General features: G+C 43.7%; 1 protein-coding gene across 1 annotated transcript in view; it reads left to right on the top strand.

Annotated features, from left to right (window-relative positions):
- Window positions 1-24,876, top strand: part of LOC119399177 (ATP-binding cassette sub-family C member 2) — a 72,080-nt gene that overhangs the window by 13,562 nt on the left and 33,642 nt on the right. The window contains exons 3-7 of the mRNA XM_037666026.2: window positions 6,670-6,837; window positions 7,331-7,411; window positions 11,552-11,609; window positions 13,371-13,639; window positions 17,750-18,082. Of these exons, the coding sequence (XP_037521954.1) occupies window positions 6,670-6,837; window positions 7,331-7,411; window positions 11,552-11,609; window positions 13,371-13,639; window positions 17,750-18,082 (909 nt within the window). The remainder of the gene's footprint in view (window positions 1-6,669; window positions 6,838-7,330; window positions 7,412-11,551; window positions 11,610-13,370; window positions 13,640-17,749; window positions 18,083-24,876) is intronic.

The following is a 24,876-nucleotide window of genomic DNA, read 5'->3' as shown; positions in this document are numbered from 1 at the left end:
ACGGTCGAACTTAGCCAAGAGACAACGTCCGATTGGAAGTGGTCCCTAGATTTTCAATATGCTTCACCTCTATACACCTTGGTATTGTGGCAAAGCTGCCTTTCAAGCTCCGCTACCGTCGCAAATGTATTAACTCAAGAAAACGCTGGTTCCAACATGGAGATGAAAGATGTGGCAGAAGTGGGGGCCCAAATAATGCTATTTTGGACCTGCAATTTGGGCAGGAAGTCTGAAAAATCGGAAGCCGAAGCTTTTTAGCATCCAAAATTTCAGATGGTCTTATATATCGACGTGTACGAGGCAGATTTGGAACTCCGGACTTGAAGGGAGCACACCCTTGTCCGCCACATCAGTTGGGCTTCCACAGAAGTTGAAAGAGGAAGAGAGGCTGAGGAAATGGCATCTTTGCCTGTCACGTGTAAAGTGTTGTTGGCAACACTTTGGTTGCACCAAATCATGTACATAAATAGAATGCGGCCTCTACATTGCCTAATTCTTGATAAGACAACTTTTAAACACCACCCCACCAATGCTTCATCAACCTAGCGAAAAGAAACATTTTCATGTTGCTATCTCATAAGAATATGCTTAGGAATCCTCTCTAACCTTTTTTCTGCAATTGCGCTTCGAAGTATTCGAAAAATATCCGGAGAAATATTCGAAAAATATTCAATTCGGTTCGCACTCACACTTCAGTATTCGAATTCGCTTCGCACCCAAAATTCTGCTATTCGCACAGCTTTACTTCTTAGAGAATAACACTATATGCTACCTGTGCAATACGAGCAATTATTATGCTTGCCGCAGTTTCGTTTGTTGCTGCGGCGACCTTAACACGCCTATACCAAAAAAAAAAAAAAAAAAAAAAAACACCGCGCTTGCACTGTCTGATTAGGTTATGTTGGTTACAGTGTGGTTTCAAGGTAATATCAAACACTCAAAGGCATTTTCACCGTTGTAACATTGTTTAAAACAACCGATTACTCAAACACTTCTGTGGAAGGGAGCGGGCCCTAGACGACGGTACTGTTTGAAGAATTGCGATGTGTATTTTCTAATTCACTTGCGACTTTCTAATTCACTTTCTAATTCACTTGCGAAAGTGCCTTTCGGTCTTCCTCGAACTCGCTGCGACGGCGCAACGTCTGGCGCGAAAATTTTGTCGCCATTGTGAATTTTGGTGCCGTTCCGAGATAGCGCCCCCCCCCTCCCCCCCCACACACTTTGCCGGCAATTTCGACTTCGTTGGGAGGAGGGGGGGGGGGGCGCTTGCTCGGAATTTTACGGTAGTTTTAAAGAAGCGTCTTGACATTTGCACGGAAAACGTATTTTAAAAACTTCGCGTATAATAGAACCATTTCGAGAGTTTATTAATCAAAAGGTGACTTCTTCATCCTACGTCATGTGTTCTCTAAGTTATATTCATGCAATCGCCTAGATGATGGGTACTAGCTTTTCTACGTCGTTTAACTTAATTAACTCATGAGTGTTCTCCGTGGTCGACATAATACCGCCTTCGTTTTCTTGATAGGCCACAGGATATACTAGCAATGCTGTACGTGAAGAAGAAAAGGATTTCCTGTACTATAAAGTAACGGCAATTTATCGACACCTTCATAACATTTTTTTTGTTCTAGCCCGCGCATGCGTCGCCAGTGACGTAAGTTCGACATCAGGTAGAACGGAATGAAAATAGGACGCCATAGTCTGACGTCAGAGAGCCCCTTCTCAGCGGTAGCCTCCTCCTGCCAAATGCAAGGTGTGAAAGCATCGCATAGGCGGCTGCCAACACGGAAAACCTATACCACGTGTTGTGGTATGGTTTGAAAGTCAGCCTTCTGTGCTGCTTCGTGATGAACCGGCAGCGCAACCACACACGGACAGTTAAAAGGAGGGTCACGAAAACACAGCGCTCACTCACAACTTAACTCTTTATTTCAGAAGCGACAGTTATGCAGGCAACCCCTGGCCGTATGCTTGCGAAGCGCCACAAAAAGGTGAACTTCAGTTTTTGGATATCGTTGAGACTTAGGAAACAGCGTGTTTTTTGGATATGTTCGCGAAGATGCTCTAAAACCGCTTTCGAATTTTTATTCTGGTCACTCAAAGATTGTAAAAAAATGCCATCATCACGTCATGTTTGAAGTCAGCCATTTGTGAGACCTACCTTCATGTTCTACAAGAAAGTTTTAACAAACAGATTAAAACGCTAAGATCGGCTCCTTACGATAATTCACAATTAAGGAGCCGTGTACTTAAAAAACTTCAATGGGTGAAAGGTGGAAAGCCATCAGGGAACAAAGATGGACTTAATAAAGAAAGAAAATCGGTCACAATTCCTTATGTTCATCGTTTATCACATTGCATGAAGAATGTAGGTGCAAGACAGAGCATAAATGTTGCTTTGTCCGTCCCCAACAAGCTGGCCAGGGTTTGGAAGAAAATTCAAGATAATATATACGGAAAAGAAGATGGCAACGCTCGTAAAATTAGACATAGAAAACAACACGTGCCACGCAATATGGGAGGGGTATATTCGATTCCTTTGACGTGCGGGCGTCTTACATCGGAAAAATGGTTAGGTATCTGAACATTAGGTTGAAAGAACATGAGCATCCATTAAACACCAGAGGGTATGCTCATTTGGCTTCACATGTTAACAGATGTGAGTGCGCACCGAATTTCAATGAGGTAATTATTTTGAAGAGGCTTAAGAACAAGTTTGTTAGAGAGTTAACCGAGACGTATATACTACATTAAGAAACATTCTCGTTTATGCGTCAGTGAACCATCGGTGACGTTACATTATTGCGAGTACTAATTTTTATACCAGCGTATGCGAAGTTGCTGTATACTGTTTTTTTTTTCGTGTGTTCGCTTGAATTTTGTAGGTACGCAATAAATTTTTGTGTTCCTTGAGTTCGCGCATGCGGGTGACATACGCGGGGGTTGCCCTTATAATTGTCGTTTCTGAAATAAAAAAAAAAATTAGTTGTGAGTCAACGCTGTGTTTTCCTGTTCCTCTGTCCGTGTATGGTTGCGCTTCCGTTCCATCATGAACTACACCCAACTAGCACAAGTTTCAGTCTTGTTATCTGCTGCTGCCGGTAATATGGTTTATAATTCAGTTTCGTAATTATGTAACGCCTGTATATGCTGAAAGGAAACTGCGCCTTAGCACTTGTTTTGCCAGTGTTCCGTCGACAGTGACTGCTCGCGAAGGGGGGGGGGGCATAGTCCCCAAATTTTGACAATGGGGGGGGAGTGCAGTGCCCCCCTTGTCCCCCCTCGCCGGTAGGTACTTCTATGGATCCGTTATAGACTACAACGGATTCATGAGATCTTCCCTCAGCTAGCCTCTGTGAATTGTCCCTTGGTTGTTAAAGTGCAGGGCAAATGAACAAGGCCTTTCTGCTTGTTTCTATTCACAAGGAAGAATTATGTATGCGTCAAAAATCATGGTAACCTGACACACCATGAAAGCATGACGAGAACTCCTGTAATCGATACTTGATGCCCCAGCGTTTTGTCCTGGCAAGTGCGTAGGAGCCGGTGAAATTTAGCGAGCGGTTCTAGGGCCCTTCGATTACTCCACACTGTTGTGCTAGTTCACGAAGCAACAGTAGGTAAAATAACTCTCAAGATATAATCTACGTTCACGGGTACATTTAGTCACGTTTTCTAGTTCCGATGCGTGCCGTAGAACTACAGCGCCGGCGCCGTTCGGATGCCCGCACACCGGCGAGGGCGCCCCTAGCGGCTGCTCGTGTCCCTCTATAAAACTTTCACGGAAGCTTCATGACGAGTAAAAGTATTGAAAGACTCTGGTATTACGTACCTGATAGTGAGACATAAGACCCAAGAAACACATTTGCCATGAGTGCAAAGTGCTGAAAGCAGGCTCGATCTTTCTCCACTAGGGCGGCGGACAGCTCTACTGAAGCGCCACCAAATTTTAGGTTGTGTTCACTGCAGTTCGGATGCAAACTATATATAGAATCTCGACTTTGTTCTTCGCAGAAACGTGGTCTTTCTAAGCGCACTCAATAATGTAACCTTCAGGCAGCTTTCTTGATCGAATCAGTAAACTAAAAAAGAGCACTTAACAGAAGAGTTTAATTTTCGCGATCCTAGAGTTGATCAAAGTTTTCTCTCTCATCAAGAATTTGAGCATTATGCGGCACAGAACAGAAACATAAAGTAAAACCAAAACGACGAGATGTCGACGTGCGTTCTATATATCGAATTTTAAATGCGAAGCATTTCTTAGCGAACCCAGACACTTTCCGCATTTCTATCTACGTATGTATGCTATCTATCTAGCCGCCTACGTTTGGGTGCTCTCGTGATCGCCTCTTTAACTTGGTGAAGACAGAAATTGGCATGAAAGGGTAAGATGATTTGACGAATATGATTGTGTGGTCATGACATGCATAACGTGAAAATCCTTTCACGTACGTCGTCGAACCATTTCCTGCAGACACGTGTGGTACATACCAGTTTACCACGAGCCACGGTGTACCGGTATGCGGCCCAGTGCATTGACGGTTTATATCTACCCAGAAACGACGAGAACAGACATTGGTAATTTAAATGCGAGAGCGTTAAACCGACATCGGCAGCGCTCACCCGACGAATGCAAAGAATAAAAATTGTAACCCCAGCAGGATCCAAACCCAAGCATTCTGCGTGGCAGTCAGGTATTACACCACAGGGCTACGTCTGGCCTTGACACTGCTACAGAAAAAGAACCTATGCAGGCGTAATGTTGGTGCAACGTCAATTGTGGTTGCAGTGCTGGCTATCCAATTTTATAAGAAAGGAAAAACATTACATATACACCTATGATACAGGTCTCATGATGGGTTAACGTGAATTGTGGTTTCAGTGTTGGTTGCGCTTTTATAGCAGTCTAATAATAATAGTATCTAGGATTTTACGTCCCTAAACCGCGATATGATTATGAGCCACGCCACAGTGGAGGGCCACGGAAATTTCGACCATCTGGTGTTCTTGGACGTGCACTGACAACGTACAGTAGACGGGCCTCTAGCATTTCACCTCCGTTAGAATGCGACGGCCGCGGTCATGATCGAAACAGCGACCTTCGGACCTGTAGCCCAGCACCACAACCACTGCTCCACCGCGGCGGACATTGTAGAAGTCTAACAAACATTATATTGTTATTCCTGCGCTTCAGGAAGTTATATTCAAGCGTTGCTCGACCCCGGAGGAATACGGTAAGGAAAGTTACGCATGATATTCTCATCATCCCACCGTATAGTGCACTTAGTTTCGATAATACTGGCGTATGTGCTCTATCGTGAGTGCTGACGTTACGTCAGACCATAAGTTACCTTTTAAACGCTAGTGTGGTCGACACGCCTGGTAAGCCCTCCATGTGGGCTTACTTACACTACTTACTTACAACTGCTTCACATACAAAAACACGTCGATCCAACTCGTAACTCTTGGCTGAAAGCCAAAACATGCAGCATGCAACGACGCGCTGACTGCTTCGCATGAAACCGATTCCCACAAGGCGTGGGATCTGCCAAATTTTTTTGTTTGGTGATTGTTCTGATCGCGTTTCATCATCATCATCATCCTCATCATTTAATCATCATCAGCCTGACTGCACCCACAGCAGGGCAAATGCCTCTCCCGTGTTCCGCCAGTCTACCCGGTCGTGTGCTTGCTGCGGACATGTTATACCCGAAAACTGCTTAATCGCATCTGGACACCTAACTTTCTGTCTCCCCTTCTCGCGCTCGTCTTCTCTTGGAATCCAGTCTCTTACTCAAAAATATAGCTAACGGTCTCATAGGGCCGTTGGGGGTTCTGCTCTTACAGGCTTTTCTTTCCTGTGCGGCTATCACACCGCAATGTAAAACGCAGGAAAACAAATAGCATTTAAAGCCCATTTCCACGCATTTGACAATGAAGATAACGCCCAGTTATTACCGATATATATTTTTTTAATTTTCCTCCACATGCAAGGCTAAGCTTTACGGCTCGGACTGCTAATTCTTTAACATCTTGAAAACAGCACAAAATCGACAGGGACAACATAAGGTAGAACGAAAAACTATCATCTATCCTCCTCTTGTCCGTGTCGTTTTTGCGCTGTTTTCAAGATGTTCAAGAACTACTACCCACTAGCCCAACTGTCAATTCTTAGGCTGCTAATATTTTTTGCGCAGCTAGGGCGCCACTTATGCCAAATAAGTGCGTCATTAATAAATTTCTTAATGTGTGCAGATGCATATATTACTAGGACTGCTGTCTGACCTTCTTTGTATGGTGATTAATCGTTTTTTTTTTGCGTTGCTAGTTTTGTTATATTATCGCACACAGGCTTCTAGTATTGAACTGCAGTAGAATCACCTTCGTGGCAGTAGTTAGTTTAGTCGGGCGCTTATTGTGTGGCACCCTCTGATGTTCTGTGTTTTCGACGTGCAATAAATCTTTGATATTACGAACAGCTTGTACCTAGGCTTGCCCAAAACTTGTCTTTACAGAATCAGATAACTAAGCGCATGGGTACTGAAACTGCCTAGACTGTATAATGTGCGGTATAATTTCTCACCCTTGCTATTGTCCATGCCGAAACTGAACTCTCAGAACGCAGAACAATGCCCTATTTTTTCTCCTTGAAAAACCATGCAGGGCACCAACCTCAGCGGTGGTCAAAAACAGCGGATATCCATTGCCCGGGCTGCGTATAGCCAGAGCGACGTGTACCTGCTTGATGACCCGCTTAGCGCGCTGGATCCTGTCGTTGCCAGCCGCATATTCAGAAACGTGATTGGGAATAACGGCCTGCTTCGGCACAAGGTAAAACATTTGTAGACTCTCTACAACCAAATAAAATGATAGAATCAGTATATACCTCCCACATTATATAGTGCTTCAGAAAATTTTGAGTCGTAGCATATGACGGAGATATTGGCGTGACTTAACAACACGGGTGTGTAGGAGAATTAGCAGTGTGATGCTCCTTTTACACTTGTTATATTTGCGCTTAATTAAGGTTATTAAGCACCCAAATTGTGCGTAGTAGATGTTACCAACTAATGAAATACGGAATTTCGTTTCTTTAAAGCATTTCTAAGGAAATACTAAAATTCAGCCGATGTAATGCTTTTCCTAATAACCTCCTTGTTTTTTCCCCGTTTACACATAAACATGTCCCTTCTATTACAATATTAATGAGTGCTTAGAATAACGCATAATAGTGTGCTTTCTCAGTGCGAAGCTTCTACATTGAAGCTTCATAACTTGATGTTTCTCAGTGTTTTTGAAACGCCCAACCACACGTCTTTTTCAGACGCGAATTATGGTCTGCAATCAAAGACGATACTTGCACTACATGGATAAAGTCATCTTTCTTAATAACGGGAATGCTGAGGTATTCGATAATGTTCAAAATCTCATTAAGGACCCAGATTCGCCGCAAAACTTCCAAGGAACGCTTTATCAACCTAACTGGCACCACGGAAAAGGCATGTAAGCAAACCTCTCCACGTCAACGCAGCAGTCGTTAAGAGAAAGAAGCATGATTTTGTGAATGATCTTGATGCCCAACGACAAATAAGTGTCATATATTTCAGGCAGTCGTGATGATGTTAGGTGTCAAATTTTTCGTGTCTAAAAAGAAAAACAAATATGTTTACTTATAAAAAAAGCATTGTAGACGTGTCGAATTTTTCGTAATATTGTAGAGGGATTAGTTTGCAGCTGAGGACATTCAATAAATGTGAGATCAATTTCAGTGACAGCGTGAAGGGCATTAAAGAAACCGACTCTGTTGGACGACTGACTGTAGGAGAAGTGGGACAGTCTCAAATGGTGAGTGTTTGTTAAAATACTAACACAATGACATGTGACTGAATTTACCTTCTGTCACCAATGGGATATGACTGTTGTCTACGTTATAGAAGCTGACCAGCATAATGTTGAGTCAGTGCTGGCCAAGTTGCCAGATGGCAACTGTCCAGAGTACAACTATTCTGAAGAAAAAAGAAAGCTGTTGCAAAGGTCCTGAGCAAAAATATTATCCCCTTGCTTTTCCCTCCTGTCCGTTATTTCCTTAGTTATTGCTAACGTCGGTGCGATCTAGCATCTGACCATTTTACAGTTGTTGTTAGTTTTGCCAATCGCCTAACAAAAATGATGGCATTTGTGCATGTCGGATGGTAATGTAACGTTACTTAATTCGGTGACAATTAGAAGCACATTTAGAGTTACAGATAGTAACTGGAGCCTCGATCACCGAGACGCTGTCAAGAAACACAGCGGTGGCGGATTAGATTTGTTGCATAGAAAAAAAAGCTGGTTGCATGGAGTGTACAGCTTGTTTGACAACCTAAGGAGCGTGCGGTGGGGGCTAGTTGGTAAGACATGGTAAAAACATAAAACTACGCCAATGAACAGGACACATGACAGAAGTGTACAGGACGAGCGCATACTAACAAGTGATTTATTGGTCATTGATCACGCAGGCCAAGATTATCGATCGTGCAAGAAACAAAAAAGCAAGTGAAATCATCGAAGCCTTGCATATAATACGATACGGGCCTGATGAGTGTGTTAGTGAGGCATCTTTAGACTTGTACAGTAAAGAACTTGAGTTTCTTGGTTCCTAAATTGTTATTCTATGATGTACGGCTATGTATGACTGTTGCGCATGCCCTTTGCTGTTGTGAGAAAGAGGTGTCACACCAACAAATCACTTGTTAGTCTGCGCTGGTCAAGTTCACTTCTTTCCTGTGTCATGTTCCTAGGCGTAGCTTTATGTTTTTTATCTTTTCTGACGAGACTGTTTGCTTGTCCATCGGGTGGCATAATCTGTGGCTGCCGCAACCTACTTTTATGCCGAAGCTGTACGCAGTGGCTTTAAAACACCAGCAGTTACAGTTAAGTTCGGGTGGTTCATGAACTGGTTGAAGTAACTAGCATGAAGCCTGGTTGGTTTTTCGCCATCGTTCACAATACTCACGATGACGGACGTCAAGGCGAACATTAAGGAGAGACGTGGTTAAAATAATCGTCCATGAATGTGGTCGCAATATGATCATGTATCGAAACAGCTGCAATGCAACGTGTCCAAGCTGTCACATAAGGTCAGTGAAAAAAAGCGACCAGTACAGTTGTGTGGCATTACTTTTCATTACACCACTGATGATTTTAACAAGTGCAAACAATTTCAAGTATAGCGTGGAACAGAACGATTTTCAATGGTCCGAAATGGAAAGAATATAGGATCCAGAAGCGAAAACTACGTTCACTATAAGGTAAAGATATAACTAGAATCGATAAGAAACCGACGGCAGTCCTCCTTTCTGAAGCATTCGGGCAAATGTGAACACGCTTCCTTCTGAGGCATGGTGGCTGCCCTTGTGCCTCAGCCGTAACTATTCATGTGATATTTCGGCTCACCTAACCACTATTGCCATGACCTAAATTCTTTTATCACATTTACATTACGCTAAGATTGCTAATTTCATCTTGGAAATTTCATCTTAAAAGGAGCATGCTATAGGTATTCTTTGCTTATAGGTAGAGGTGTGCGAATAGTATTCGAAAATTTCGAATTACAAATCCAATAGCGTCCTATTCCATTCGGAAGTCGAATCGAATAGTGCATATTCGAACCATCGAATACTATTCGAGTAATAAGCACTGACAGGAAATCCACAAAGGAACAAAACGCTGGAACATTGAGGGGTCATTTTCCTTGTTTTGGTTATTAGATCACCCAGATGCATGCAGCTCAAGCTTTTATGAAACTGTCGACGCTATCCGGATGACCGTATGACGGAGTTTTCGCTTAAAACTCAAGTTTCGTCGAAGCGGAAGTGTCATCATTCCACTATCAACATCATCATCCCTGTCATCATCAAATTCATATTAATTTTCATTCATGAAACATTGGTCTTAATTTTTTATGTCCCACTTTATTTACAAGCTGGTAGCAAAGTACCACCTTGCATACTGTAGTCACTGATGTATTTCAACCTAAAGTTTTAGATTTTGGTGCACGTTACGTTAAAGAACCCCAGGTGGCCGAAATTTCCGGAGCCCTCCACTGCGGCGTCTCTCATAATCATATCGTAGTTTTGGGACGTTAAACCCCAGATATTATCAACATAAAGTTGCAACCTCTAGTCACTTCTGTATACGAGCATACCTCAGTTTATGTAATTGTGGTATACTTTTGTCCATTAAAAGCAGCTCTAATGTTTCTTTGTTGGAGGCTGTGGATAATTGTCTTAAAATAAAAATGTTGTGGAATTATCGGGCTGTTATGAAAATTGTTTCCTAGCGATTCGGAAACTGTTCGTACAACATTCACTTTTATGCGTATCTGAATAGGTGTTATTACTATTCGATTCGTGTTCATTAGCTCCTCATATTCACTATCGCACAGCCCTATTAAAAGACATAAATTCGGAGAGGTGCCTTAACTTAAAGGGATCCTACGACACAAATTAGGCGTGTGGTTTTCGTCGCTTCTTTTGGTATTCTGAAATGCGGCGATATCGTACTGCAAGTAGACAGGCCGAAAACGAAGCAGTTATAAATTTATTTCAACGGAATAAATACCCTATGCTACAACTACAGTGACAAACAACGGCGATTTGTGGAATTGGAAATGACGTTTGGTTATGTGACAGCGAGGCCAGTGGCTGTGCGTTCTCATCGGCTTCGCGCTCCAAGTCGCACCTAACATTTGTATGGTCCCAGATGGGCCACGCAACTGTGTGCTAAATATTATAAAACATTCTTTATACTTTCATGTAGGAAAGAGTCCATCTTTTTATACATTATATTTTGAAAGCTATTGCAACACGACACTAGGCACGCTTTACAACGTAGCGAAAGCCACCAGGAGGCGAAAGTATATGTCGATAAGAGGCGCGCAGTTATTGGAAGCTACCATTAACGTCGCTAGAATAGTGAAATGCGAAAAGGAACATTTTTCTCTTGGCCTGCTCGAATTTAGAACTTTCAAGACTTCAAACTTCAGTTTCCGTGCGCCAATTTTTACTATTATTTTTGACGTCATCTCAGTATTAAATACTACACACGCTCCAATGCCACAGAATATAGCCGAAAAACATTGAAGGGTGCTTTTATCTTTTGTCTCGCATCTGAGTTAAGGATAAATCGGATAAATTATCTGAACTATAGCTACAACAGTGCCATCTTTAGTCGTTCTATGCAGATAATTCATAAGGGATATTTTTATTGTCGAATAACAGGCGGTCACTAATGATTTAAAAGCGATAAGGTCATTGATATTCAGAGAATTCACTGTTGTGCTTTTCAGGGTGTGGTGTAAGACTATGGCCTACTAAAGGCGCATGCACTAACATGCACCTAAACACAAATGCGTTGGAGGACGCAAATCGCGCATATAATCGTGCAGAGCTGCCTAGACAAACTTTACAAGTGCCAGTTTGCTGGTATCCGCTTCATGCATATCACAGTGCAGCACAGTTCGCTCGGAAATGTGTTTTTCAGCACATCTTGCTTCTCTCACCAGACAGGGTGGCAGCTGCTGCTTAGCCTCTTGAAGCTGGTGCAGTGGCCGGCATATCTGGGTGTGCTGGCTTTCGTTGGAGCGTCATGTGCCTATGCCATGCAGCAACTCTGTATAAAGCAGTGGACAGATGCAGAGGCTGTGGCTGATCACTACAAACCATCTCATCAAGTTGCGTGGGTCAAAGTTTTGGTGGCCCTGTGTTTGACAGACGGTATGATTACCGGTGACAGACGGTATGAAACCGGTTTTTGCGTTTGTAGACACAATATCTGCGAAGTCCAATTAGAGATTTTTTATAGGGAATGCACTGTTAATGTAATGATTCGAGAAAATCGCAATATCGCGCCGCCAGGCTAATATTTATTGAACCCAGAAATGTGGCATTTTTTTTTAAAGAGCCGAAAGCACGCCTAAGTATCTTTAACTTCGAAAACAGTTGGAATCGAAATGGGGCCATTCCTGATTGTAACGTGAACTCAAAAAGGCAGTTTCTAATAAAAAATGAGCCAAATGCTGCATCTGTTTCAATGAAACTGAGCCACATTCAGTAAACTAGCTCTGCCTCAACAATCGTGTCCAAAACAACCACCATGGTCTCATCCAATCTGTTCCATTTGTGTCCTCGTTTTTTACTATTGTGTTTACGTTCCACAATTAGTTTTTGTAGGGCGATTTGGCACTTACGGATGGACATGATGTTGTAGGGCAAAATTCAAATATAAAGAGTAAGAGGCCCCCTTTCCTACTTCTTTTTGTCTCTTAGCGTTTCTTTTCGAATTTAGCGCTGCAGTATAATGTCCTCCTTTCTTTCGAAGACGATATACTTGAAGTAAAGGATATATGAAATGAAGATTTTGGGCACCGATCTATTCCTTGAAGAGGACGTTATCCGAAACGGCACGGCATAAAACGAGCTCCGAAGAAGAAGAGCCTGAGCAATTTTCAAGGTCTTCAATAGATGCCAAGAACAAGAAAACGCTGCTGAGAATCCAGAAAAGTGCGCTTTTTGCCAGGAAGGACCACTCGCTCTTCAAGTCTAGTCGTCGCCATTACGCTCATGCGACGGAGGACGGCACCGACAGAAGCACAAGGATGATGTTAATTTTATCGCAAAATATTGATATGCCGTATATTCGAATCGTTTTATACTTCTTTGATGAGCTAATTCAAGCCCAAATGAAATGTTCCAATCTGTAAGAGCCAAATACAAAGTTTACTCCTGAATACTGACGATAGTGGGCTATATAGATTTTAGCCGCAAGACAGATTTGACTTATTTAGGGGACAAGAACACACTGGCTGAAAATTGTTGGAGCAAGCCCGACCATATTGGCAGTAGCGAAAAAGTGCTTATTTCTCAGTTGCAGTTAAAGTGCATTTGGCGCTTTTAGAAAAGAAACGCCACATATGTATAAAAGCCGACGTGCTTTATCGCTTGGCAGATTATCGACGGCCGACGCCCTGTTCGCCGCTATCAGTGTGCAGCGTGTATTTCTTGTAGTTTGACTTTTAGTTCCCTGAGCCAAGTTCGCCCAAATAAGGAGTTACGTCTTTAATAGCCCGACTGCCGTCTTCTTCGCCACCACGATCACGTGACAATATGCCCGATCCTATAAGGTCCACATTGAAACGGTTGCATTGTTTCGTCTTCTGATGATACCCAACTGGCCGCCATGAAAATTCTGCCAATTAATGTTCTTATACCGCAGGAAATTATTTGCCATATACAGAAGGAAATTATTGTGCTTTACATTGTCAATGCATCGGTTTCTCGCAGTGGCTTTTCGCATTCTTGCAACCATGTTTTTGGTGCTCTCAGCGAAGCGCTTGTCACGATGCCTGCACGATGACATGCTGAGACATGTGCTTCAAAGTCCTGTATCCTTCTTCGACGAGTCGCCCAGGGGTCGCATACTGAACCGCTTCTCTACCGACTTGGAGTACGTAGACGTTCGAACGTTCCTGAATGAAAAGCAAAGTGTTCAAAATACAATTACTACACTCTCAAAGGCAGCCGTAATCGGAACGCAGTCACCGATGCTTGTAGGCGTCGCAATGGTCATCACTGCCATCATCGCCTTTGGAATGGTGAGCAATTTTATAAATTTATCATCCTTATTAGAGGCCAGACTTTTACGTAATAACAGCGTGTTCCTCATACACCTATTGCGCACAGTAGTTACGGTGTTTGGCCACTCACCCGAAAGACGCGGATTCAATTCCAGCCACGGCGGTCGCATTATCATGGAGCCGAAATGCACAAAACGCCCGTATGCTTATATTTAGGTGCACTTTACAGAACCTCATGTGGTAGAAATTTATCCAGAGTCTCCAACGCGTGCCTTTAACCATGTCGTGATTCTAGCGGGTAAATCCTCAGAAATTATTACTATGAATGCACCAATTACAGGTACTTCTAAGCCCAATTTAAGCATCTTAAGATAAGGTATTAAATAAGGAAAATAGACTCTTTGCGAACCAGAACCGATTTTTGTACTGAATGTGCGCAGCTTATATTCGTGGCTAGAATCCGATGCAGCGCCTATTTGTGTCGTTTGAAAGGCAGGACATCTACATTGTGCAAAGTATCGATTGACGTTGCTTCGCTGGGTACGCGGGAGAATGCAGTTTTCTAGACACGCATATTGCCCGAACACGCCTACTGTATGTGTCTTGACAGCGTAAGCAAGTAGTGTATATTTATTCGACCAATTGTCTGTTTGCTTAAAAAAAAAGAGCGTGCACCTCCCTACCTAACATTTTTTTTTATTCCGATAGCAATCATATGGGCATTTTCGACTGTATTTTTGCCGTCGCCGTCATGTTCCTTACACTCTAAGACAAAATCGAGTATTTTGGGAGTGTTTCTGCCACACAACAACAATCGTCATCCACCTCGCGTACTTTCCTCGCGTTATCACCGCGGTCGCGGCACTTCCCGGTCACGAACGACGCGCGCGTTATCAGCGTGACATAGCATTTTTGACAGGAAAGTGCCGAGAGCTGGGTTTTCAAGAAAGGAAACGCGAGCAAGCCAGATGACGATTATTGTTGTGTGGCAGAAATACTCCCAAAATACTCGACTTTGTCTTAGAGTGCATAAAGTCCAAGTCGATAGCATCCCCCAGAGAATCGTATGTCGTACCCGCGGGAGAAAGAACGTGAGCGGGGGCGACGAACGCGTCTGAAGCAGAGATCAAGCGAGCCGGCCCATCTGCGTCGGTCGGAGGGCGCATGCGATAACATCGGCCGCTTGCGGGGGGGGAGGGGTCGCATTGATTGTTTCGTCCTGGCCTTGAAACTGTGGTTTTTTATATCGACCGGCATCAGTGGTATAAAATTACGCGCAACGGCTACTCAGTGACACCCTACTCCTCCCTTCTCCAATGCGTACGAACAGGAATCAAGCACCTAAGACAGGCTGGCCGCCGTTTGGGTTGGTGGTTCTATCTTTGTCAACGGCATTTCAAAAGGATCCGTCCACCAAATCAAACGCGGGCCAGCCTGCCTGAGGCACATTATTTCAGTCCCTACAACCTGAAAAACACATTGTGTCTCCGTCCATTGGCTCCCGCCTATAGTTTGGATTGCCGCTCTCCGGAGAAATTGCAATGTAAACTTTTCAAAAGTCAGCGCCTTTCTAACTTGAATACCCGCTTGCAATATGAGTAGTGATGGCAGGTCGACTGTCGAGGATGACGTTGCAATATATTTTGCTCAGTCATTATTGAAGGGCCAATAAACAGGCGCCGACATTCCCGCGTGCCTCACTAGCGTCTTTCCAGTCCTCCTCGTCCGCGAAGTGATGTAATTTTGCCTGTGGGCAACTTTACGCAGCACCGACATCATCGATGGGTCCTCTGCACTATGAAACGGCGGCTTGGCCCTGCGGCGACGCAGTTTTGGCCGCGAATGGAATGGGCTAGTGTGCCGACCACCGAGCGTTTTCAACGTGTTATGGTGGCACAGGCTCTGATGCTGGCCGCGGCTGACCACCAGACGGCGATACCCGTCGGGACCATGCTGAAATGTGCAGCGTTCTAAGCGCGTTGGGCTGCGATGCGTTGCTTGCTGTGCCTTGTTGATATTGCACATTGCTGTCGTTGCAGTCTTTTTGCGATGGCGCGGTTGGCGTCTTTGTGGGCGCTCACCTGTATAAATAAGCTTTGTAGGAGGCCACGGAGCGGTGATGTCCAAGAAAAGTTGCGGAAAGAAACGACCCGTTTTCTTCGATATTTTGATGGTGGATACCACAGAACAGCGTGTCTTATTATTCAGCACGCCTGCGGACCCCGTACGACTAGCGGATAGGGACAACTACCTAAACTAAGCAGATCGGAGACCACCTTCGCTGGCTGTCGTTTATGGTAAGAATGGTTGGGGTTTTAAAAAACCACGACATGGTTATGAGGGATGCCGTAGTAGAGCGCTCCGGAACTTTGGACCACCTGGCACCTAAATCTAAGTACACGGGCCTGTGGCACTTCGCCTTTATCGAAATGAGGCCGTCGCGGCAAGGATTCCATCCCGTCACCTTCAGGTCGTTTATGAGAAACATTTCACTTGAGCGCTTGCTCGAGTGTACACTGGACCGTGCCACAAATGAAATTCTCGCGCAAAAGCTTGCCTCATATTTAGGGGTGTGCGAATATTCGAAAGTTTCGAATATTCGTCGAATATTACATTCGAAATATTCGTATTCGATTCGAAAATCGTGTATTCGAAAAGTTTCGAATATTGATAACTTCGAATATTCGAAAAATCGGATGTGCGATTCGGTTATCATGCATAAAATAACTCGTCTTCCACATTTCTGCTGCGTTCGTATAGCTAAAAACGTTGCCGAGAGGAGCGATAAACATCGCAAGTACACTGAGGCACGATATCTGCCTGCGACGAGCGCCCCAATACGTATGATTTATTGCTGGTGCATCTCCGGCGTGCAGCGCTGTTAGCGATCATGTAACCGTACATTTTCAATACTATGCGGCCGTAACGTGCCGCACTACCACTCGTTCACTATGCGGGACCACTTCTGAAGAAAGACAGTGACCCACGTGACTGGTGGCGGACTGTAGGCACCTTCAGATGCTCCAGTCTGGCAAAGCTTTGCCTCATGTACCTCCCTATACCAGCCACTTCCGTTCCAAGCGAGCGTGCCTTTTCAGTGGCAGGGGAGGGGGGGGGGGTTGTCTCTGTTGCCTGATCATGTGGAGCAACTTATATTTCTTCATAATAACATCTAGTCATTACTTTCATTGTGCTAGCCTGGACATTGTGTTCTGGAGATAGCAGTGTATGTTGTGTTGCCAGTCCGGCTGTTAATGTTTTTTTTTTTTTTCAAATAGCTACATGTTAAATGAAATATTGTTACTGTGGAGGCATTTTTCCTTTGATATTCGATATTCGATTCGATATTCGAAGGTGAATATTCGTATTCGATTCGTATTCGAAAAATTCGATATTCGCACACCCCTACTCATATTTGATACTGCTCCGCCCCTTTCGGGAGATAATGATACGCGTCGGGTGGCCGACAGAGCACTAAAAAGGAAAGTCAGAGCCCTTGGAAGAACCTGCGAATAAAAGGCAGAATCATGACTTTATGCATGAATCGTCGTTCCGAAGCCCGAAGCGGATGTGATCCTAGTCACGTCAACCATGGCCTAGCAAAAGAGGAAACGCGCATCGCGCATTCCCTCACGTCCACCCATGTTTCAGCATCGTACGGTATGGCCTATGGCCTCGTAGCGCAGCGCACCAAGCGACCGGCGGCAGCAGGCATTCCCGTGCTGGGCACGCTAGTATATAATATTCTAGGCACTCTAATTAGGTTGACCCTCGTGCCACCCTGACACCAGCGACATGTGGAGGAAGCCTTGCTTGGTCGTTGACTGCGTGCCGATGACGCAGTCGCCGATGTCGTGTTACGTTGCCGAAGTAGGCTTAGTCACGGCAACAGGCTACGCTTACCACTCTTCGTTGCTGAGAAGGGTTGCAAGGCCGAGCGAGTGTAGCCTCAAATATCCAACCAACGCAGCGACATGCTTTAACTGCTGGTCACATTGTCAGCTATGCTCACGTTAGTAAAAGCGCCTGCTAATGCTGTCAGGTCTTGTCGAGATGAGTAAAGGCATGTGTTTCTGAAACAAGGAGTGAGCCAGAAACAATATAAGTGCGTGTACTTTACATTTTCAGAGTGTGGCTGTCAAGGTTTCTCACAGTGCTCGTTACCACGAGAGCCTGGCTACGTCGCGGCTTCTGCAACATACAACCGAGACGGTGGACTCTCTGAGCAGCGTACGAGCGTACGGCGTGACTGAGTGGTTCTGGCGACACTGCTGCCGCCTCGTGGATGATGCGATGCGCGGCTACTTATGCTTCGGCGTTACGTTCCGATTCGTCCGCACACTGACGGCCACAGGGGGCTTCGTGGTCGTGATGTGCACGCTGCTGGCAAACGTCTTGTTCCCTGGTCCCAATGGTCCAGATCCGAGCAGCCTAGGTTTGGCTCTCAGCTCCGCCTGCTCCGTATGTTATTGGGAAGCCGAATTCAGAAAACTGCTCACTTGCAAGTGTGTTTGTTTTCTTTTTCACGTGCAGGTATTTTTCTTTTCCTTATAACTATACAAACCGACAACGTTGCATGGAAGCGTATATATTAGGTGCACAATGAAAAACGAATAGTAATAAATGTTAGAGCATTAGGGAGCTAATGCCATTGAAAGGTTATGGGGAATTAGCATCAGGGCATAACGCTTTAGGACTTGGGAATTACATTTGCTAATATATTACTAACTTCAGCATCCAGAAGATGGCAGGCATCCTCTTACGGATAGCTGAAAAGCACGGTACAAAAACCCACGTGAACTTAATAAAAATAGTAATTTGAGCCGAAATCAAACCCAGGTGTTCTACGTACCAATCAAGTAGACTACCACAGAGCCATGGCGGTTTTTATTTCTTATATAGAATTTATTACAAATGCTCATAATATTTATACATAGCGTACGAAATATTCAAAGCCACCTCTATAAGCGCACAATAAGCGTTACACAGCAAGAACTTTGAAATACCACTGTGTTCTAAAAGGCTATTAGAGCAGTGCATTTCATGAACAGTGGATACCAGTCTGGCTGAAACTGTAAATGTTCATAAAAATCTTTTAGCTGTAGAGTGATTTGTATATTAAATGTGACCGCGATGATACCATTGATTCCGCACGCCTGTCTAACATGCGAGTTTTCGATAGACTGTGCTTACCAATTAATATGAGCATGTCAACGGGCATAGAATTGCTTTTAGGTGGCACGAGAAAACGTATGCTGTAAGAATTTAAATCACGTTATTTTTTAAAAGCTCTTTGTAGAACGTCCCAAAAGAAGATGGCGTCCTTGCAGCTAATGAAACAATGTTCTATAGTTGCTGGAACTTCACAGAGGAGACAAATAATTGAAGATACAAAGTTGCCCTTTCTGCTTAACCAGAATTTTACAGGCAGAGTTTCTGTACGTACTTTCTAGAAAAATGTCTTGGATATTGGCGAAATAGGCATTTCCTTCACACGCACAAGCACGTCATCTCCAGTCAATCCAACATATAGTGAGCGGTACAATGGTACTTGAAATAACAGATCTAATAAATCGTTATCTAGATATTTTTTGAGATAGAAAACAAACAATTATTAGAGAATCTGACTGTCAGAAAACGCAATGATTCGTACACTTCATGAATAAATCTTTGCAAATAGAGAGGGGATACAAAATTAGCAGACACCACTAAACTCGGTAAAACATCGGCAAAATTCACTTGTAAGAGTGTTCGAAGCAACGGATGTGCACAGTCCCGAAAACAGAAAAACGAAACACCAATTGTCTAATAAAGAGGTGCCCCAACCCAAGACCACCTGCACTAACTGGTCTAAAAACAATGACACGCCTCACTGTCTCATCGCTTGATGACCAAATAAAAGTAGAAAATATTCGGTGAAACTTCTGAATAAAACCCTGGAACAATGTAGTATTTGCAGTGCGTTGAATATTTTTGTTGCCAGGAATAGACTGCATGTTTTAGCTCTGCCAAAGATTGAGGTGTTATGCGGAATAAAGTTCCGGGCATAACACTTCAAGCAGAGTGCACGTTCCTTCCAGTATTATGCGCTTGATCTGTATGCATCCAATGGAACACCAAGGTACCTTGGTGGCTCACAGGACCATTCAGTGCCCTCGAACCGAGTTTGTTTATGAGCCCATCGGCCAAACCACGGTCCGAAACTTTTCGCGAAGTTCATTTGTGCCCCAGAAATGGATCGAAATTTCCCAATTGTGGACACCACCACTTTTATACTAGAAAGGTCTGTACAAAAGAAAGCTAGGTCATCCGCATACGCTAATACTTTAACCTCATTCCCATAAACACTGAAACCATGAACATTGTAAGAACGAAATACGCTTAAGCATAATGGTTCCATGGAAAGGGCAAAAAGCAGTGGCGACAATGGAACAGAGCCGTGGCAGTCCTAGGATTCGCTTTGGCAAAAGACTTGAAAAAGGCCGCTTTGGAAAAAGACCATGGTAAAACACATCGCACCTCTCGCTACCCCCGGCTCCCCTCCTTCATGAACTTTCCAAATATTTTGCATGCATTAAACATTTTAAATTCAGGTTACGCTCTGCAGTGCTTTATTTATGCTGGCCGTGAATATTTTTGATTAAGAATATATTTTTCTAAATCAACGTCAGATAACACACAGACCGACCACGTTGCATCAAAGCGTATGTATTAAACTGCACACTGGAAAAAGATTTGATACCCCGGCCACACGGGAACAATAAATGTCCTTCAGTAGTTAAGGCCTTAAAGCGACAAACGATTTTTGTCGACCCAGTTTTTTTACGGCGCAACAAATAGCTCCCCTTCGGTCATGATAAAACCTGCAGCGGTCGTTTCCAAAAGCGCGTGGATATTTGCAGGCAGAATTTTTCAATCCTAGACGCCACTAAAGAAGTTAGAATCCCATCACTTGCAACAAGCAATATTGCTTCTCAGTGCTAATCTCAACGCTAATTTTAGCGGCGCGAATAGCCCTCCTCGCAGACTGTTCATTACGCTCAACATTCTGCTTTCACAGGAGTGAGTGCAACTGTCGTTAACCACCTTCGATCATTTTGGTATTTTCAATCGTTTTTTGATATAAAATGTAAGCGGGATAAGATTTCCGAGTGCTCGCCGTCACATAAAGTCTCTTTACCGCCTCGGGAGCCAGGCGCTTCTCGTACTTCTCCAATTCGTCGGCAAGTGCCGCTAGGCCCTCAGCCAACATAGGGTGCCTCGATGTGCTCCTCCGGAACAGGGTGGAGACACTGTTGACGTGGACGCCATATTGGTTCAAACGTACGCGTTCGGTGGCAATGCCTGGCATGCAAAGATGGAACGCTTTAAGCAAAATGCGCGGTAATTTCGCTCAGTTTATTCCTTCTGGCGGTAGGGCTTGCACATATAATCTTGATAACAAATAGATTAGGCACTATTCATTACGCACGAAGCATTTGATGGCGAAATAAAGGCATTTACAGCGTATCTATCGGTCTATCTATCTCATTGGCTGCGTAGATCCCCATGCTCTGGCGGCCGATTGATTAAGTTGACGAGTACCAAAATTGACATGGCATAACAAGAGCATGTGAAAAGCATAAACTGCTCATTAGCTCAGTACATGAAAATCATGACATGCCTTTAATGCACGCCATGACATACGTGACATTGTCAAGGAGCTAAAACGGCTGTTTGGTCAACTTCATGTATACCAAAATTGACATGTTATGATAAGAGCATGAGGAAAATATACATGACTGGTCATAACACGAAAACCTTGTCATGCATGTCATATAGACCATGACGTACATGACCCGGTCATGGAGCGTTTACGGCCGCTTTATTAAGTTAATGTGTACCGAAACGCACACGGCATGATAGGAGCATATGGCTAACATGAATGACTGGTCATAACACGAAAATCACGTCATGCATGTCATGTGCGCCATGACACACATGACATAGTCATATTGTTCTAACGGCCGTTTTATGAACTTTATGTATACCAAAATTGAGAGGGCATGATAACAGCGCAAGATGAAAAGATGACTAATCAAAAGACCAAAAAGATGTCATGCATGTCATGTACGCCATGACATATATGACCCGGTCATGGAGCTCTCATGGCGGTTTTATTAACTTGTTGAGTACCAAAATTTACATGGCATGATAAGAGATTCTGAATAACATAAATAGCTGATTATAACATGAAAACATTGTCATGCATGTCATGTAGTCCATTACATACATCACCCGGTCATGGTGCTCTAACAGCCACTTTATTATTTGGTGTCTACCAAAATTGACACGACATGATAAGAGGGCATAACTACCATAACTGACTGGTCCTAACATGAAAATCATGTCATGCATGTCATGTGCGCCATGACACGCATGACCAAGTCATGGGGCTTCAATGGCGGATTTATTAACTTGTTAACTACCAATATTGAGATGGCACGGTAAGAGAGTAGGACTAGCATAAATGACTAACAATAACACATAAATCATGTCATGCATGTCATGCAGGCCATGACATACATCACTTGATATTACAGCTCTAAAGGATATTTTATTAACTTTCAGTATACCAAAATTGACAGGGCACGATAACAGCGTAAGATGAATATAAATGACTGTTCATAACGTGAAAATCACGTCATGTACGTCATGACATACATGACCCGGTCATGCAGCTCTAATGACACGGTCATGGAGCTCTAGCAGGTAAGACAATCCACTCCAAATTCACTTGTTTGTGATTAGCTTAATGCGGATCAGCTTAATCTGGCTTAATCCACACTGTTTTGTGTCCATACTCTATCATCCAACTGACTAGACAAACTGAATTTACTCAGAATAGATGGTTCGGGACTACATTAGTCCTTATTAGCTTAGTCCGGGCTAGATTCTTCCGGCTTAATTTCTATTGTCTTTTCGTGGCCATACTCAGTCATCCAAATGGCTAAGAAATTTCAACTTACTGATAAGAGGCGTGCTCAAGATTAGCTTATTTCGGATTAGCTTAATCTGGCTTAATCCGGATGGGCTTAACCTGGCCATGCTCCGGCACCGAAGAGGCTAGACAATCTAGAGGCTAGACAACTCACTCCAAATTCACTTGCTCGATTAGCTTAATGTGGTATAGCTTAATCTGGCTTAATCCACATTGCCTTATTGTGGCCATACTCTGTCATCCAACTGGCTAGGCAATCTCAATTTACTCAAAATTGAATGGTTCAAGATTCGGACTACCTGAATCCAGCTTAATCGAATTTAATCGGAGTGGCTTAATGTGACCATACGCGGTCACCGAAACAGCTATTCATTCTCAATTCACTCAGCATTGGCTTGTTCAGGATTAGCTTAACCCGGATTTATTTAGTCACGCTTAATCCGAAACAACATAGCCTAGTCAGGTCTAATATACCTCACGGCTATGCCATCTCATCTTGGAGTGGATTAGCGTGATCTGACATAATCTTCACTGATCTTCCCTGATCCCACTTGATATGTATCTATCAGTATAGATTGGCATCGACTAGCGTTAAATTGGCTTGTCCAAACTCAATTAGGCTGCTATATACTGGCTTAACTAGGCTTTTCCTAAGCTTACCCTGGTTTAATCCGGCGGCTTAATTGGTGCCAAAGATTATCAGTATTGATTTGTATCGATTGCTACTGATTATTTTGACTATGCTTATTTAGCATGAGCTATGATTTCCTTGTCTTGACCAAGCTTATCTAAGCTTATCGGCAAGGTAGCCGAAGCATCTATTCACTCCGCACGGCTTAACGCAAAGGTTAACATCCTCTTTGTAAAAGGAGCTTCACGCGATGATTATGCGATGCAGCCATAGCGAGACAAACAAGGATTTATTGAACAGCATGCTCACTGCCAGCGATAAAATGCACGGCCATATGCTGGACAAGTCAACAACTAACCTCGCATATCTTGGTGCTGTCGGTCGGATGCCAGCGGTCGCGTTTCACTTGTGCTTTCCTTTTTTTTTTCTTCGCTCGCTGTTACGAGGGAAGCGAAATATCCGCTGGTTTTTCGCGCGTGAAGAAGTACACAGCGGCACACAGCAGCCTGTCATAGCGGCCAAAGAACGGATCTCAATACGTCAAGAACAACGTGTTTACAGCAACGTTCCCGCGCTAGCCTCTGCGCGCCACCCGACACCTTTGAACCAATATGGCCGCCAGGCGGCGCGGAGTCCTTCAAAAGTTGTATCCACCCTGAAAGCGGAGGCGCGCGCACATCAAGGCACCCTAAGCCAACAACTTTCATGCTGTCGCTCATGAGCATCGGAAAATACGTCAAGCGTAGGTGGTTTCACTGTTCTCCTCATTACAAAGGAAGGCTCTCTGCACGTTGTAAGTTACAAAATATTCTAAGACAGAAGTGTACCGCATCTCAACACTACTATAGACACAGCAAACTGCGTACACTAATAAAAGGTCACGTGATGGGGATCATATGAATCTTCGGTTTTTTGCCGCATGCAGCGCCAACAGTCATTTTTCGCTATTTTAGCGAAGAAAGAAATACAAATCCGTGTTGAATGACATAAACAGTGTTTGTTTTAGCCAATACAATAAACAACCTTTCATTCTGCGGGGATATCTCTATTTGTGTTCTGAATGGTTGTCTGCCGCTTTAAGTTTTTGAAGGACAGATTTTTCGGCGGAGCTGCCACCAGCGTTATTGCTGCCACGCGCCTAAAATGAAATTCTCCCTGATTATGACGATATCAGTTACTTATGAAGTCAGCAATTTTAGTGTAATAATATAAGAAACACGCGTTTTAAGAATTCCAATCTGCGTTTATGCTACTGAAACGTAGAAATAGGCATATTTTGGTGCCATAAGGTTGGGTTTGTTCCTGCCTTTTACAAGGTAGCAACTTACAATAGCAGCATTGGGTCTGTCATGCCAACGCCGTTGCTATTCTTTATTGAATTTGCTCTAGCGTAACCAGGGAATAACATGGTGCTTGTTAAAAGTCATGTGTAAACGTTTTCTTTACGAGATAGACGCTCTTTCAAATATTTCACGCATAATGCATTGGGCAAGCTATGGGCATCGAGAGTACGCGTATATCTCAGTCGAATGAGTTCTGGCGAAGGCATTAGGTGACGAATGGCATTAAAGCCAATGTCATTTCCTTTCCCCGTGTGGCGCCGCGCAATTAGCATCAAATTATAAGGCATTAGGAAGTTAACGC

Source organism: Rhipicephalus sanguineus, chromosome 1, assembly GCF_013339695.2.
Source record: "Rhipicephalus sanguineus isolate Rsan-2018 chromosome 1, BIME_Rsan_1.4, whole genome shotgun sequence".
In the NCBI taxonomy this organism is placed as follows: domain Eukaryota; kingdom Metazoa; phylum Arthropoda; class Arachnida; order Ixodida; family Ixodidae; genus Rhipicephalus; species Rhipicephalus sanguineus.
This window is presented reverse-complemented; position numbering and strand designations above follow the sequence as displayed.